Source organism: Haliotis asinina, chromosome 8, assembly GCF_037392515.1.
Source record: "Haliotis asinina isolate JCU_RB_2024 chromosome 8, JCU_Hal_asi_v2, whole genome shotgun sequence".
Lineage (NCBI taxonomy): Eukaryota > Metazoa > Mollusca > Gastropoda > Lepetellida > Haliotidae > Haliotis > Haliotis asinina.
Genome location: NC_090287.1, coordinates 11,511,011 through 11,530,127, shown reverse-complemented (window position 1 = coordinate 11,530,127; position 19,117 = coordinate 11,511,011). Strand labels below are relative to the sequence as shown.

Genomic DNA, 19,117 nt, shown 5'->3' with positions numbered 1-19,117 from the left:
ACTCAGCAGCATTCTTTATCTACACGCCACAAAAACCAAAGCACAATTTTTAACTCATCCCCTTGAAAGTTCACCTGAGTTCATGAAAACACAGAAACAATATTGAGGCTACGGAGACCGAGAGAAGTGTCACCTCATTGCTAGATGAAGGTAGGCTGGTGATCGTCAAGCTCTCTACAGCATTCTTAACACCTGGGGATCCCTCAGGCTATGGGTTCTGAGGTTCTGCAGCCCCCAACACAGAACCCTATTATCCTGTATACAGACATGAAACCTTCACTTGTTTTGACATTTGTCAAGCTGTGTATTATGAGACGAGCATCACAAGGTTCATACGAACATTATAGGTATGGCATCCTGGTCCAGGTGTACAAGATGTAACTGCCTTCATCGCACAGTAATAGGATAGTCATGTGCCTATTATAATCATGTAATTGAAATTGACAAATACGAAATATTTGAGGAGGCCAGCAACAGAACTTGTGCCCAGAACAAGTGTGAGGAACAAGTGACCTGTACTCACTCACCAAAGAAGTAAAAAATATTCTTGGGCAGATTAAATTTTCAACTGAAAACATGAAAGAGGTAAAAAGATCCTTGTGCTCCTTGTGACCCTATTCAATAGTTTATCCTTGATGGGGTACAATTTCAATGGTAAAATTTAATTCAGATCCGTGTGGTGATTCAATAAATATTAATACTCATTCATTATAAACAGACATCATCCACTTAAATTTCCTTGATATATATATATCTGTGTGTGTGTGTGTGTGTAACAGTTTGTGTATGTACAGACAATGAGTCAGCATCACGTTTAATTGCATTTCGTCTCTTCTCTTATCTGTGTGCGTTTCCTAGTTCATGAGGTGTAACCGGTGAACAGGATGACCAACAACATGCTGACTTTCTTATCATGAACTAGGTGTGGGTTTGTTTGCTTTACTTGGCTAAATATGTGATACCCATTTTAAGAAGGCCTTAATTACTATCATATTAATATGCAATTATATTCACAAATTTATTTGATAACCAAAACCAAACAATTCATCAGAAGTAAACTAAAACTAAAATACACAAACACACAAGCTTCGTCTGAAGGACATCACATTCTGAGCAGGGTCTGTACATTGTTGCAACATTGATGACACACACTTACTTCACTTTTCAGCAGAACAGTGGATGGAGATTTTAGCAATTTTATTAAATGGTTAGAAATTGAGCCTGTGATTTTGTCTGAAACATTGTGAACGTGTAACACAAATTTCTGAAGAATGCTGCTTGTGATTATTTGAGTGCATGATTTCAGCTAAAATAAAATTAGCACTGAAACTAAAACATAGCTTACAGGTTAACTATAATTCACCTCCCTCATATACTGGACAAAATAAGTTAAGGATATTAGTATTTTTATGACTGATACTTTATCAGTATGTCTGTGAATAAACACAACATTATTCATAATTTCAAAATTTATAAATATCCCGAACTATTTTTGTTCAGTATTTTACAAATGTATCAATCCATGTCCTTTAAGAAATAATTCTGTCTGTAGGAAGATTTAGAAACAGTAATCTTCCTTTCTAGTTGGTCATACCCCAATGAAATAGAAATGTTGCTTGTCAGCTGTACAAGTTTAACATAACTACTATACTACTTCTAAGGAAAACATTGTCAAGTGAAATATTATCCATGAAATGAAATAGTTAACTTATTTCTCATCTGTCACAATGCACCACATCACTACATGCCCGCAGCTTGCCCCATCCCAGCAGGGAAGCTCTTGACACAACTGAATACTATTTAGATAATCCAACTTTATTATTTAGAATTAAACCAAGTGGGCCAACAGTTGTTTGAGGGTATCATGAGGTGTTATCAGGGAGCCTTACATGTGACCACTCCATGACGATAACCAAGCGTGTCCAACATGATGCATTTCAGGCAATAATCAAGTGGACAGCAGATTGACTGGAGTGGACAATGATCTCAGCCTTCCGACATTACACTCAAACTAATAAAACTAGTCACAATATCATCAGAAATTTGTAACCCTACTCCAGATGTTAAAAAGCTTTCGCAAGCAACATCAGTCCTCTTCCCAGATCACCAGTCCTCAATGTCCACTCAGAGAAAATTGTCGACCTTTGTCCCTAGAACTGGCCATTTCAACTCCAGCTTTTAAAGAGACCATTAAACTCATAATAAGACCTCTGTCCACAGATGAACAGAAAGGGCAGTTCTTTTCAGGCCAAAACTGCCATGTGCACCGTTAGGGTCTACCAAACAAACCTCAAGACAAGAAGCTAGAGGAAAGAATGGAAGGAGAGAAAGAAAGTTGGACAGTGTGATAGAATCTATAGTAGCACAGAGACAAGGCAAAGAGCGTTCAATTTGGTTCTATCTTTGCCATCTGTGCGCAGAAGAGGGGTATATTGTTGGCGGACTGCCTTGTACAGTCGTAATCGCCAAGTGTCAACAGTTTCGGTAATTGCAATCCTGCTGGGTGCTAAGAAGAGGACAAAACTAGGGTGATAATATTGTGATGACTTCAATGGGATTCCATAAATCAGAGGCTCCATTAAATGAAAATGATCGGCAAATGAAACCAGCCAAATGAACACCAAGCAAAAATGTTATTCATGGATGTTATTCTTGTGCAGATCAAAGTTTGTTTGAGTGTCAGTGATTCACTGCTTGTTCTTCGATCTACGTCTCAGTTTAGAAAGCGAAAAAGTCAGGATCAAATTTCATGCATAACAAGCATTTAGTCTTCTTAATTCTGGCCAAATATGCCAAAAGCACAAAACTTGAATAAATGAAGAAAACAGTTAAGAAGGGGAAAATATTTTGACAAGTGACAAATCTCTTTGTGTCACACAGACATGATGCAGACGCATAATCAGAACTTTAACACTGAAAAATTGATTGTATTTATACAAGATTAAATTCAAACCATCTTGGTCAAATACCCATTGAGGACATTCAACCATGAAACACTGCAAGTCACACTTCATCTTCTCTTCCCCTCTTAAAAAAATATGGAATGAAATTCTGAACAACTGTGAACACTGATGACAAAATTGAACACATGATATAACAATGGTTGACTAAACTGTACAGTAAAGTTTCACATAACTGCTGTTATCATTTCATGTTAAATGAAATTACTAGTATGGCAGAAAGCTTTAAAAATCCACAAACAATTAAAAAAAGCCACTTATGAGAAACATTTTGTATGAATATTTACACTCCTGAAAGTTTGATGCTTTAGAAAATTCGAAACATCTGCATGTGGATACATTATATAGTGCTTTGTAGAGGATGGGAGACAACTCTTGGTAAACATCCCTCACACCATAATAACCATCTCTCAGTGACGTTTTCCAAAATGCCTCCACTACCAAACCCATTTATTGAAGATGACTCTGAAAGTTACATTAAGTTCTTCTGTGCCATAACACTTTTCTAATTCCAACAAAATTACAAATATGAAAAAACACCTTGCGAACATGATTCTTTAATTAATTAGCAAATCTCTCTTAATTAAGAAACATACATAGAGAGACATGATGCAAGTTAACAAAAAATATACCCTAATCCTATCACTAAAATTAATTAATACAAACTCAGCAGTGGACAATACCCAGTACATGAGAAGATATGCAACTGTTCCTAAAATAGTCTGTATTGCAAACCTCTCTCATTACATAAAGAACCTAAGCCTTGTTAAATGCGATAATTAAAGGACAAGCTTTTCACACCTAGCTCTGAAAACTAATGCTAAATCTCTTTTTTTCTCTTTCGCACATCCCACCAAAATCTTCGAAATACTCTCAGCCTCAAGGGAGCCAAATCTGCCCGCAATTTTCCTTTACAGACCCAATGGTATAGAAAATTGAAGTAGCGAACCTGACGAGATGTTTAGAGCTGCTTTGTTGCACACCGAAAGCTTCAATCAAGCTCATATTAAAATGCTCTAATGACCGCCTGTTATTGTTGTGCCGCCTGTAAAGTGTTAGTGCCCCATCCAAACGATAATTACAAAAACGAGGGGGAAAGTCGCAAGGGAATGTGTATCATTTATGGCAAATTGCTGCAATGAATATTATAGTTTTTGTTATAATCACACAGCTTTTTAAATGGAGCAGGTAGTTTAATGTCATACTGAAGCAGATCAATACATCTTAAAACTTAAACTATAAAATGTGGAAGTATTCAGCTAGAAATTATTCAGTAATGGATTAATGTTAAAGTTTTTGTTACTTGTTGAAAAAGTGTCACAATTTAAGATTGTTCATCATTTTTATATGAAGGGTTTAAAAATTTGCATTGTGCAATAAGGTCTTATTTCACCTTTTCATGACATCAAAGTGACGATATTTATCAACCTTTTATGTAGAAAACTGGGCAAGTTGTGACTATAACTGGAATAAGCAAAAGTGCCACTATTACATAAACAAGAAAAAGCATCATCAAATTCTTATTGCACATTTATTTATCCAAGTGGGAATCTCGCTGACATTCCAGAAAATATTTCTTTGAGAAAAAAATTCTGAAAAAAGTTGATAAATTTCATTGCTCTTTAAAGATTTATCTTCAAAAGTCAAAAGACTTTCATCACTTCCTGACAAACATGTTTGTGATTTCATCGCTAAAAATTGCACTTGATTACAATTCTTGAAAAAAGAATTTTTTCAAGTTTTATTCTTCTTAAATCATCTGATCTTATTCTTGAAGATTGCCTTTTTCGTCAAATAGAAAACTGTAAATCAATCAATCTTTTTACAAAGATTTTAAAAAGTATGCTTTCTAACCAAATATAAGATCTTGTCAATCTTAAGTTAAAATCATGGAGACAAAATTAAAATAAAAGTGAAATTTCATCTTTGATAGAATCAAAACACAAACTTCTATCCAATAGTTTTAGTTATGGTTCAAATATCCTCCCCAAGGGATGAACATCTAATAATTGCCCTTCTATCAATTTTGTTATAATATTTACAACAGAATGTCAGTTCCCAGCTTCTAACAGATGATACCCAGACCATAGGCAGCCATTTGTCAGAGGTGCTGCCACCTAGGTTCAAGCTCCCAGACCTGCGTTGTGGTTTAATTTGGACGTTGGGGGCAAGGGGCAGATTAAAATTTGTCAAAATTGGAATGGATGTACAATTTTGATAGTAAATCATATTTCATCGTTCAATGGCCTATAAACCTCTGTCTGAAATCCAAGCCAATTTCATTTGGGCTTACCATACTTGTTTTTTCATGGAGTTATTTGTGCCTTATTTCTCTGTAATGCTGACCAAGTTGGGTTGACAGTGAAGGGCAGTGCATGCATACACTGCATGCAAACACCTGGTTTCATCACTGATTTTCAGTGATCACTAACATAATTTCCCTAAAATTTTCACTTTTTTATCACCATATGAGTGCCTTGGTCAGTTACAATTATTACTACAAACTATAAATATCCATTTCATAAATATGTGAATCGTTTGAAGTGTACGATCCCATACCCTTGCTTCAAACAGTTCCAAATTAACATTGAGGTGTTCAGTAAGATAAATACGCTGTTTACTGGTTCATTCGCCCTCCATATATCTTACCTCATACATAAATTTCGCTGTCTGACTGATTGGCTGAGCGCTCTTCTATTATTTTCAACATACCCAGTATGTGAGCGAATTGCACTGCAATACACCCTACTGCCGACAGCAACTCATTCAGTACTTCATGGTAGGTACTGTTTTTTATCTCAAATAACATCAAATGATGCATGATGCATGGAAATTACCGATGGTTTGGGAATAGAAAGGGAGATAACTCTAAGCCTGCTTTTCTTGTGTCGTCCGCAAAATCTAGGGATTGCTACGAAATGTTTGACTCTCTTTTTAATAAACAAATTTCAATGAAACATTCAAATGTACTCCCTCAGAATATCAAGACGGGAATTACATCGCGGCGACATTCTGAGACAGTACCTACGGGAAAAAACAGAAACATGCAAGATTCGAATAGTTTGATTCACACAGGTTGGCTGAAGTGTACAATCTGATACCCTTGCTTTAAACAGTTCAAAATTATCATTGAGGTGTTTGGTAAGACATATATGTTGTTCACTGGTCCCTTGGGGCCCATGGGTTGAGGTACCCTCGATGTACCTTCGGGCTCAGGGAACATAAACAAACATCGAGAGTACCTCAACCCAGGCCCTCCTCCTGACCAGTGAACAACAATATATATGTTTATGTGTTTAGGCTATATTATGGTGGCCTGTACGTAACTGAGCCAAACAAACCAGTGACTGATATCATGAACATCTTATGGGCACAGTGTTACACCTGATCAATTCAGCCACCTCTTTTATCCAGCACAGTCCTCCACTGGCTGAAAATCCTAATTTTGTAGTAACGTTTTTTCTTCACAACAGAGAGTGTTTTTAGGTTATGCTGATCTACATGTATTTACTGTTAGATGTTACCCAATAATTATACTGGACATCATCAAAAACAAAACTTCTAGTGTTACAATTCAAATGTTCTGATTTTATTCAAAATCTGTGGGATCTGCACCCAAATAAGAACACTGGATTATCAAATCTCACACCAGACCAGCATTCAAACACTGTTGCAGTGACAGTCATATAAACAGACTCTTTTCTGCGGTTCTTTTTGTGAGCTAATCCAAAAGTATTCAACATCCATACAAAAATGACAGTAAAACAGGCTTATGAGAAGTCTCAGAATGACATGTAGATAAGCTAAAGAATACCCAACTTCTCATTATCATGCTCCATAGATAATCTGACATCCTTGGCTAATTTACTATAAGAGTATGAAAAATATATGATCCTGATTTCCTTTTAGTAGTATTTATCAGATCTTGTAGAGATCACTGGAGTGATTGATTGAGTTCTATCTCTCAGCAATATTTCAGCAATATCACGGAGGGGTACAGTAGAAATAGGCTTCACACATTGTACCCATGTGGGTAATAAGTGAAATCCCAAACCACCTGGCTACCTAACCTTCCCATATGGAGAAAACACTAAACACAAGGTAATGAATCATGTTGATATTTTATTTGCATATACACTTAAAATAAACAAAGATTAAAAGATATTACACTGCAACACCCCTGCTAAACTGAATCCTGATCATTACAGATATTTTCACAGAACCCCTGTAGAGAGGCAACATTCAGCCAAAATGTTAAGGATTTTACTGGGGACTTAATGGTAGCATCTAAGTTAACAAGCTTTCACTTTACTTATAAAGAGTTAATTGAAGGGACTAGGGCAGGTAATTGGGGAGGTTTTGGAGCCCCACAGTATTTCTGAGCCTTTATTTGCAGTTTGGCTGAATGGATAATACCAAGATCTAATCCAGAACCTCCATACACAATCAATGAACCTGTATGCCAGTATATTTAAACTCACCACCATCAAGAAAATCTGAGGGATCTGTGCAGTCAATCTGGAGAGAACAACACAGTGATGCCGACACACACATCTGCACTCTGCGCACCAGCCTTTTCACACTTACTTAACTACAACAGGAACTACGTAAGACAGAATCAAACTCAAACTTAAATTGCAGGTATTTCCGGGACACTGAAATATACTCAACTAATACTGCTACAATTTGTCAAGTCTAGCAGGTTTGTGTATAAGGCTGGGGAGCCAGCGTGTTAGGCCTGTGTGTGTATGTGAGCAGATCTCAGGGTCAAGCTTTTAAGCCATGTCTTCCTTTGATGGGGAATTCCCTCCGAGACTGCATTGAACAAGCACTGTTTGAAGTGGACTCACGGCAAGATTTGAGGCTCACACAAAATGCCAGGTGAAAATGAGAACTCCAAATACAATATCTCCTGTCAGATTGTTCTGCATTGTTACATAGAAGTGGTGATATTAATTTCTGGCACAACAAAATTGTTATAATTATCTCTATCAAAATGGAGATTTGGAAAGGAAGCATCTCCTCTTTGAAAACTAGAGGCAAAGGTTCCATCTGCAAAATTATGATCAACCAAAATGTTATCCATTCAAATCACATCAAATTTCATATTTCATATGAAAAATGATAATTTATCATAGGAAGGCTGTGATACATTTAAATCACTTTGGAAAGACTTACAAAAAGCCATATCTGTTAATATTTAAACATTTCTGGCATTAAATACAAATCATGCATTTTTTTCAAAACTTTGAGTCCAAAATCAATATTTAATTACAGTGTTCACCAGTCCCCAGTTACTTAAAAAGAGACAAATATTATGTCAAAATCAGCGAAGGAAATCTCTCCCTGCATTACAAAGTTTATCTTTGGAGCTGCAGAGGAACCACAGAGCTAGTGCAGTGGGGCAGAATTAATTAAGGTCTGGCTGAAGCAAAATGCACTAATTGGGGGCTTCAAGGTAAACATGTGTTACAAACAGTTCATTTACAGTTTTTCAATGCCATGCCAGTATTCACAACAGCTGGATATGGGAAAAATGTTTGAAATGGAGATATACTTTGTGTTGATGATGAATAGACTTGTACAAGCTGATTGAGATTACTCTTGTCAGCCTGTTTCTTCCATTTCACTTATTTTCAGCTTTCCACAAATTAATTATTTTCATTAATCAAACTGGTCATATTTTCCGAACTGAATTCATCTTGCAATTCATCTTGTTGCAATTTAAATTGAGAAAAATATGAGATATGGGTGAAATGGAGAAAAATCCTCAGCGTCTTTTGCTGAAGTTGAAAAGTTGGTGATATAGTGAAATATGTAAGATTGGTCAATTAGTGACAGTGAGTCACACCAACCTGGCTAGATTTATTTAGTTACCCAAAACAGAATGCTGTGTCTGGTTTTCACAAAAGAAAAATGATCAGGGACTAATGGCTTTCCTTCCCATCTGAAACAATGGTGACAATGTTTAAAGTGGGATCAGAAGCCTTTCCGCACTTTTTAGAGATGTCAAAGCTGCATAGTTTCAGTTCAACATACCTTCTACTATCAGAGGAAATGCCTAAAGTGTCAAAAAAGATGGACAGAGACTTGAAGTGATCAATCTTACAAATGTGGTCCATGCACCAAGCTGACTTTGGGTATTCAAATTATGAACTGTCATTGAGGGAGGCGCATAACCATAGTGTCTCTTTGAGGATCTCAATTTGAATTTTCCACTTCCTTAGAAGTTACTTAAAGGTCACATGCAACGTAAAACACAACTTTGCAGATTCTGGTACCTTTCGGTATGCACTTACCGAAACAAATCATAAAAAATGCTAATTCAACCTATAAAGTTGAAAAAAACGCGATGAAAAAAAAGCCCGCGAAATCGGAGTTCAAACGTTTCACTAAATTCCCCCCAGCGCTGGGGGGAAAACTGGTTTCAACAGCTGTGCTGCGCTGCGCCCATAACGCATGCGCAGTGAATAGGTTCGCGGAACTTGAAACAGTATGCATGCCCAGCGTCTGAGGTCGTGAGCAGTAGTCTAATCTTGGTTGTGTACACAAACAAGTAAATGATCTACTCGTTACGTAAAAAAAACTTGTTGATTGTGGTAAGCAGTCTCTGTCACAGGGAAAGCTCAGTGTCTGGTTTATTCACACCTATATGTCTGCCTGCCTGTCTGCTAAAGACAACATGCAGTACACAGCTTCAATCATTGACCACGAGTAATTTGAACTTAACACCTATCAGAGTATACGACATAAAGAAAATAAGTTGATTTATGACTCGTGCACCCGAGTCCCGTCTCTGCCACATTATGTAATTAGGCATGTGTGATACACATGACATGTTTTTATGTCTGTGGGTTGCAAACAAACTACATTCACTTTTTTCGGATGACTGGATCTGACGGAAACTGGTGCAAACTCTTGTCAGTTTCAAGTCCTGCCTTGTACTTGGACGAATGACAGATTCCAGCCATCGAGCGCAAATTCGGAGAACATGTATTTTCAAAACCCAACATCTCTATATACATTCTTCATGGATAACGACTTGTTTTAGAGTGTATGATTTTGTTTGACAACAGTATATGAATCCATACTGAAATGACGCATCAAGTACACAAAAAGAAGTTGTTATCCATAAAGAATCTTACTTTCTTGTGACTAGCCATACTTATAAAATGCCCATGAAACAGATCATCTGTCTGTACACACAATGAACCATCAGCAGATCAGCAAATGAAACAGCCAATCAGAATCCGTCGTTACACTTGAGTGCACATCCAGGTGCTAAGACTGGGTTCGGTCTCCCGAGGGCTTCGTTTCGGGGGAAGTAAGCCCAAGTACAAAATATTGCACTTTTGAATCGCGATTGTACGCTTATAATTTTGTCTATTTGTTTTTTTAAAAGCAGCAATGTATATTATATGTCATGAATAAGTGATAAATGTGTTTTAATTACGTTTGATTTTTTGGCTGCATGCGACCTTTAATGAGGATAACAAAAGTGTTTATTGGTGCAGCCATGTGTACATATCACGTAACTGCTGCCTCTTACCGGACCAAGCTAACCAACGGTGCACAGTGAAACCAACAATCGAAGCCAGAAGGGTACAAAGCCACCATCAGCCAGGATGCACTCTGTTATAAGCGTGATTGTTGGTGACGTTTGAACAATTGTATTGTTGCATTGTTGCATTCATTGAGAGTCACCTGTCTTCCACAATGCAGCCTGCATTAAAGCTCAGGGCAAACTAGGGCAAATCATGGTGAAGACATCCATCCATTTCGTCATTATCATTTGACAGTGTAACAGTGAGGTCATCTGGGCTTTTTCAGCATGGAACATGCCAGCTTGGTCTGTCTAACAAACCCATGACATATAGCCTGTGGATCACACTACCATCAATGCAGGTCACTATTGGTAGTAGATCGTCTCTGTGGTCATTGAACAATGTAGACTTTAAAACCCTTCCTTTACCATCATAACTATCGAAGGAGAATTATAGGTTATCATCCATTTGAGCTTCTAACAAAACACTGCCAGATTCACCCTCTTTAGGAATACAACAGTCGAACATAAACAAACAGTAGTAATATCTCACAGAACACAAAATACCCATACAGCGTGAAGACCTCTCCCATCCTGCCAGGCTTTCACACTGTTGGAATATAACATTTGAACATAGACAAATTGCAGCAACATCTTGCAGGGCACAACCTCCCCATAGAACTGTCAGCTCTCCCCAAACCCTACCAGTTCCTGCTGTTCACAAACATCAACTGAACACTGGCATATAGCAGCAACATCTCACAGGACAACTTACCCAAAGAGCATGCTGGTCCTCCCTGAAACTGGCCATATTCTCCCGCTGTTGGCGCAGGTCACGCTCTGCCTTCCTCCACTGTAACATTAGATATATTACACCTGCATAAGAGCAAAGGACTTTGTAATGCTTGGTGACTTTACTCATGTGGATATTGGATTAAATCACAAAAGGATCTACCCTGGTTTTCATGCCTAAAGAGATCATTTAATCACTACATACCCCACTAACTCCCACAAGAACTTTAGATAATATCCATAAGACATGACCAATCTGTGATTCAAATACTCTCTGTAACTTCTTGCATTTGACAAATCATATATCTGCCTATCAGTTATATAGTTAATTATGACAAAACGCTGGTTTACGAGAAGGCAACACTTACATGTTGAGTACTTATAATCAATCTCATGGTCTTTCCTCAGTAAGATACTAAACTAAGACTTATCATCATCATAAGAAGGTCATATTGTCAAACAACCAATTTAATAAGTGCACTATGTTCTTGAAATGAGCATCACCAAACCACTACACGAGTGTGTGGATAGGGTTTTACACAGATTTTAGTAATATTCTAGCAATATCAAGGTTGGGGAAAGCACAAATGAGCTTCACGCTCACTTGGGGAATCAAACCTGGACTCTACTCAGCAAATGATTCAATGACAAGGCTACCACACTGCCCCTCACTTCAACGCATTCAAAGATATGTGACACTACCTTGGCTACTGCTCGGTCTCGAGCAAGGATGACAGCTGTCATGTCTTTCTTCATGATTTCTCTCTCTGCCAACATCTTGTCAATCTGACTGAGGAGACGACAGCTCATCTGGTCCACTGACACACTGTTCTTTGGGCTGGAGCTTGAGGAGGATGTCTGAAACATTCAGTTCTGTCTAGTGCATGTCTGAAACATTCAGTTCTGTGTGGAGCATGTCTTGAGCATTTAGTTCTGCATAACATCTATATAACATTTAGTTCTGCACAACATGCCTGAAACATTTAGCTCAGAACAACATGTCTGAAACATTTAGCTCACCACACAAGTCTGAACCATTTAGTTCTGCACAACATGTATATAACATTTAGCTCTGCACAAGTCTGAAACATTTAGGTCTGCACAACATGTATATGATATTTAGTTCTGCACAACATGTCTGAAACATTTAGCTCAATACAACATGTCTGAAACATTTACTTCTGCACAAAATGTCCAAAATATTTAGCTCAGTACGTGTCTGAAAGATTTAGTTCTGCAAAAGTCTTGAACATTTAGTTCTCCACAACAAGTCTGAAACATTTAGTTTTGCACAACATGTCTAAAACATTCATATTTGTGTAGACTTTGTCTGAAACATAGTTGGGTAAAACAGACTGGAGTGATACTGATGACACCTCAACTTCATAAATTAGCTCATTCCCTACTTTTTGGATGATTAGCGAAAGGGGAATCGTGGAAACTGTCACTTCAGATGGTGATGGATACTGTAAACATTTACTTCAATGTATCTGTCTAAAGAACACTTTCTTTTGTGTGTCTGTCTGTAAAACACATATTACTGATATGTTTCTGTCTAAATATGATGGTAAAGGAAGGGTTTTAAATTCTACATTGTTCAATTTTACCTCTATAAATATCTATAGGACACATTTTACTTCCATGTATCTGTTTATTCGATACATTTTACTTCTATGTATCTGTTTGAAGACATAGTTATTGACTGTATAAATGTCTAAAGGACACATTTTACTTATATGTATCTGTCTATAGGATACATTTTACTTCTGTGTGTCTAAGAACTCATTTTATGTCTGTAAAAATGTTTAAAAGACACATTCTAGTTCTGTGTATCTGTCTACAAACACACTTTACTTTTGTCAGTGTGTCTATAAGACATAATTTACTTTTGTGTATCTGTCTATAGGACACATGTTTGTACAGAGGAATTATTAGAGACATATCACACGCAAACATTCACAGTTCGGAAATAAGCACTTCACATTTCATGATGTACAAATATCAATACAAATCAATGTTTTTAGAGATATTCATGTATAGTCAAGTCTTGCTGATCCGACACTGCCCAATGCGCAGCAAATTGGTGGATTAACAAGGATGAATAATTGAGACTAAATTATGTTTATTCAATTTGTTACCAATAAAAGCATTAGACAAAGCCGACTCGCATAAATGGAAGTCGGATTAACAAGACTTGAATGTATATGGCAAGAAACCGTAATAACTGTTTTCTCGTGGTTGATAAGTTCATAGTATAGTGTATGACCTGATTCAGTATCAATTACACCATATGAGTTTTGCACATGCTATTACATCACACAGTGTAATACTTCAAATGTACCAAGATCAAGCTTTCATGGTTATTCAGATTGGTCTAATCTGAAAGGGACACAGATTCATACCCTACCTTTTAAAACCCATTCTGTCATTGATCATAGAACCCTGGGAAATTATTTGTTATGTAAATATTACGTCAACTGCCAACTGCCAACTGCCAAAGATTTTCATCTAATGGTTAAAATTTAACAATTTTTATTTTCCCCAGGATATGCATAGATCTTGTTGGTTAGCTGCAGTGTTGATGAGGAGCACATGCATGTCAGCATGTGTTTAGGTGAGCGAGTGAGTGAGTTTAGTTTTACACTGCACTCGGCAATCGTGTTTAGGCCTGTGTGATGTACGTCTATGCAGGAAACAAATGCATCCCTAAACACACTCTGACAACCTTAAATCCTCAAATAGAATTAACTCTATCATATACATGCTATGGTAGGTGTATATTGTATCTTTTCTTGATTCACCCTACTTTTCAGACCATAAGTCATAACATGTAGATGTGACTGTTTCAACTATTTCAGCATCCTTATCAAATGTTGAACATTATCATGACTATCCAAAGATTTGGTTCAATAAAAACAAGGACACTGTTTTCACATGCGTATCTTACTATCAAGTCAAGTTCATTGTAAATGACATTTATCCAAGCAAGAGATAAATTTACTTTTTTATCTGTTTCCAAAATTAAATACAGCCTGTCCCTCAAATGCCTCTGCTTCGAACGTATTCATCAGCAACTTGATCATTTTCAGATGTCCGTCTTACAAAGGCTGACCCAAATATGCCCATTGTGCGTATGTTTACTCATTAATATTCCACAATTAAGTGGAGGTTGTTGAGATTTTATACTTTCTCTGTGGATGTCAGTCGTCGTAGACATGATGATTTCAACAAACAATCCATCGGTACTTTAATTTGGGCAGAGAGACGGACAGCTTTGACGGGCCATAGAAGACCCTCATCGGTTTGGACTGGACTCTTGGATTAATTCAACTTGAGAAGGGTCAGTCAAATCAGTTTGAGCGGAATGATTTGACAGAGTAAACAGAGATGTCTGTCACTGTCGCACAACCCTATTTCCACTGCCTGAGTAAAAGGGTCAGAGGTCGGTGCGAAACTCTATGTTCCTACCAATTAAATGTGTTGATTCGGTGGCAAAATGACGGAGGCCGAAGGAGCCTCTTTCCGGAGCCAAAATGGGCGCTACAAAGAGGCGACGACCCTCCAATATTTGCCCAAGTGCTGCTGGACTTCCCGAGGTAGAGTGGTCTAGGGGAAACTGACCACGAGTGGAAATGAAGTCTCAATGCCAGAGGTAGAGATGTTTGCTTTCTTTCCACGCCAGCAGAATTAAGAGAGTAAACATTCATTTATTTCCAGCTCAGCTGACTTGATCTATATGGCTGTCCATTATGCCTCTCATTAGTCACCGACTCCCAGTTTTTCTCTCCTAGCGAGACACTGCCTTTTTATTCAAAGTTCTTTCACTGATTTTCTTTTCAAAAGCTCATGTCCCAGACAGATTGAGATTTCTTAAGTCGCTCTCAACTCCAGTCAGTTTCAATTTCTCTTACAATGACAAAAAGCTCTCACTATCATGAAGGATAAGTCCCTTAAATCTTCAAATTCTCTCTGATAGAAGCCTGAAATGTTTACCTTAATGCAAATGAGAAATGAAAATAGCTTATTTTACATCAGCAATGGTCATTGCTACAAAAGGAAGGAGGCCAGCAACATTATCAAGCCCTGGATCAGCCGACACACACAGACACATTGGTGAGACTTAGAGCCATCCTTCGTTGTTGATAGGCTTCTTGGCATTTCGAGATCTCTCGTCTTTGTATAGTCAAAACTATACCTTAGTGTCACTTGTAGTGACAGTTGTTGCCTTCCGTACTTTCTTTCTTTTTGAGAAGCTTCTAATAGTTTGATGGTATAGATAGATCACATTCTATTCAGCTTTAAAAGTGACTAAATTTCAGTCAAGATTTATGACATTTTCTGTATTGTTCACTGAGACCACACAGAATGAACAAGTCAATTACTGAGTCACATAAACTAGTCTTACAATAAGTTGATAAATGACCCTTATCATGTTATGTGTCCCACAAATATTCACATTTTCTTCAAAAAAAGCTTTAATTTTTAAATAGAAATTTTCATGAGTCATACTTTTTACAGATCTCAAGATGTCCCGTTCCTATAAGTGCCCCGAGTCAATACAGTCGAAGACAACTATCACATCAGATATCATTGGCAAAGTGAGTGAAAGCAAATATCCTTGAGTCAAGCAGAAATCAAATAAAAATTGAAAAATATCAGATTTCAATAAAATATGTCTCAACATAAGCAGAGTCTACAACTTTGAAAAAGTGGTCATATTCAAGAGACCACTCTGAAAATATGTAACAAGCGTTGATTTCAGCTTGAAATTTAAGATGCTTTTACCATCTAAATAAATCCTTTTAAATCCAACATTCTTTGCCAGAAGAGCACATTCATGTTTACTAAGCATACATATCTAAAACACAAATTCTAAATACCACTAAATGCTCATGATCTGAGTATTTGAGCTCTTTTTCATACATTACTCAAAAGAAGTTACAAATCTTTCATATAATTATGGTAAAAAAAATTGGGTGATCTTTAACTTCTTTTGAGTAGCATCAAGGCAACACAATGACCCAGGACAGAACAAATTTGCTTCAAACACCATAAAAAGTGTTGAAGATGACAGATCTCCCCCATGAAAAATTGAGAAAAAACCCACATTCATCTGATTCAGAATGGGAATAATGTTTTATGGACATACAACTTCTTTATTCTGTATTGGTGATATTTTCAACATAGATTCTAATGTTGTTGCTTGACAACTTTTAGAATGCCATTCAAAAAAGTTATCTGATTGTTACAGCAAGTCCTACAAGAATGATCAGTCCAAAGTACAAATACTTGTATGTCATCAGTCTGTATGTATATATATATACATGAGTAGTTATCGATATATTAAAACATTACCATAGAGTAGAGTAGGGACTGTCGATCACATTTCAAGGTCAGTGGCCTGACACCCATTCTGAATCATTGTCACATTTACAAACAACATGCCCATAACAATGCAACATTAAAACATTAAACCTGGGTTCAACAAATCAGTTGTTGACAGCACCTGCATATCTACAAAACACTATGAATTTTTCTGCATTATACAGAAGCAAATCACAATCCAACAGCTGTGGTCTCTCAGTGAGTTTACATCCAATGGATGCTTATCAAAATGACAAAACCTTGAAGATCAGAAAATAAATTCACGATTCTAGAGTCAAACGCATTAATGATTAGCTTTCTTTTGAACATACTGCCATTTAATTATTATTTTCTACTAATCTTATATCAAAGCCATTTTTCAAATTATGTGTTGTGACAACTAAAGATAACGTCACATGTGAAGGAGTCCATTTAAATGAACCACCATAGTGCTTGCCCATCTTGTCTCTAGTGTTTGTGGAGACAGGTGTTGGAGTGAGTGAATACAATTTTATGCCTCTTTGAACAGAGTGAGTTTAGTTTGATGCTGTTTGTAGCAACATTCCACCAATAACATGGCAGGGGACAACAGCAATGGGCTTCACACACTGTACCTATGTGTGGAATAGAACCCAGGTCTTCGGTGTGATGAGTGAACACTTTAACCACTAGGCTACTCCATAATCCCTTTCTTTAAACAGAATGTCAGGATCATCCTGTGTCATTTAGATGTAGAAGGACAAACTATAGTGATGCAGATCTTAGACATTTACCACTTTGTTTAACCCATAGGCATGCCACACACACACAAAAAAAGAGAAAATAATAGCAGCAAATCTTGGATTTCCTACCTGCATCAACATGAGATCTTGGTCACTTTCATCTGACTCTCCAGACTGCTCACTTGCTGCCTCTGACCTGAGACAAGAGAACATATGATGAGGACTGAAATTAGCTGAATATCTGGTCTTGTATGGGGTTATCTCTACATGAATGTGGATGGGTCAGCAAATGTCAATGACTCAGGTAGGTGACATGAAATAGGGATGGACATTCTGTTAATGGTCATTTCGCTTATATAGCGATATGCCTGTACTGGTTGGTTTAGCTGCTGGTAGTCATCAAGATTTCTGTTGGATTTTTAGTGTTAACCCAGAGAGATATTGTCCCTTGAACCTTTTGCTCTCCAGGTCAACACTGTACCTGCTAAGGTGGACCAGATGAACCAATGGCTGATAATATTGTAACCATATTTCATTGCTTTTTCAGGGGCAGTGGGTTAGTGCAGTGGTTAAAGTGTTAGCTCATCATTCTGAAGACCTGGGTTCAGTTTATCACCTGGGCAGAATATGTGAAGCCTATTTCGGGTGTTCCTCGCTGTGATATTGCTGAAATATTGCTAATAGTGGCTTAAACCTAAACTCACTAGCTCCATGGTTTTATCACAGGAGCCTCCAGATAATCTAAACGTGACCACATTCTACAGAGGGATTCTATTTATGCTAAGGTGACTGCAACATTGATTTACAATCCATGCAATGCTAAGATTGTCTTGTGGAAGAGGAGTCATGAACCAGAATAACCAGTGGTTAGAAGGGATATTAGTACACAATCTGAGCATTTGTCCACAACAAAAGCTGGCTGAAGTGAGTGGCATTGCATTCTGATTTGTGACATATCATTCTCTCTGTCATCAAACATGCAATGTGAAGACATGACATTCACATTTCATGAATGACTGACTTTATTATCATTTCATAGGAGTGCAAGGAACAGCTGAAAACTACACCATAGTTTTGCTAAAAATAATTTCGACCACAGTGGATGCAAGGAGATGACAATCAAGATTTAAATTTGCCAAGGACAAGCTAAACATGGAAACAGACCTGTCATAAGCACTGGTATCAAAGTACAAAGCGTTGTGAACATCTTCGTCAGTCTGGTCAGCAGGTCTCATCTGTTCCAGGAGTTTGTCTTCTCCATGTTGGTGGGCCTTCCGGAATTGTTTCACGAGCTCTGGAACATGTATAGATGCACAGTGTAGCAGTCTGTGCCTAAACCTTTCAAGTTTGCTTGCTAGAACTTGTATTTTGCCATTTATTTAAACTTAAATGTTGTCTTAACATACAGAATAGCACTAACAGATAGAGTTTATGTTATTAGTCTAGAAAAAATCTTACTAGACTCAGGCTTTGGACTACTGGTTACATTTCTTCAGCAATAGTATTATGTTCATCACTGAAAATAATTAGTCAATACATACAGGGACTCTATCTCTCAGAAATGTATACTTCTTTGGGAAATAGTTTCCATATTCAGACAGACAGACAGACAGACTTTATTTGGTAATTTTTTTATTCTCAGTGTTTCACAACACTTTAAATATTGGGTATATTTCCAGGGTAAATTCTCACATGAATACACTTCCCAACCTCCAAAGAAGTTATGTCTTTCTACT

General features: G+C 37.2%; 1 protein-coding gene across 1 annotated transcript in view; it reads right to left on the bottom strand.

Moving 5' to 3' along the window:
• LOC137294554 (uncharacterized) overlaps positions 1–19,117 on the bottom strand; it is a 74,907-nt gene that overhangs the window by 23,547 nt on the left and 32,243 nt on the right. The window contains exons 6-9 of the mRNA XM_067825598.1: positions 18,546–18,675; positions 17,511–17,577; positions 11,998–12,153; positions 11,279–11,356 (exon numbers count right to left, since the gene is read on the bottom strand). Of these exons, the coding sequence (XP_067681699.1) occupies positions 11,279–11,356; positions 11,998–12,153; positions 17,511–17,577; positions 18,546–18,675 (431 nt within the window). The remainder of the gene's footprint in view (positions 1–11,278; positions 11,357–11,997; positions 12,154–17,510; positions 17,578–18,545; positions 18,676–19,117) is intronic.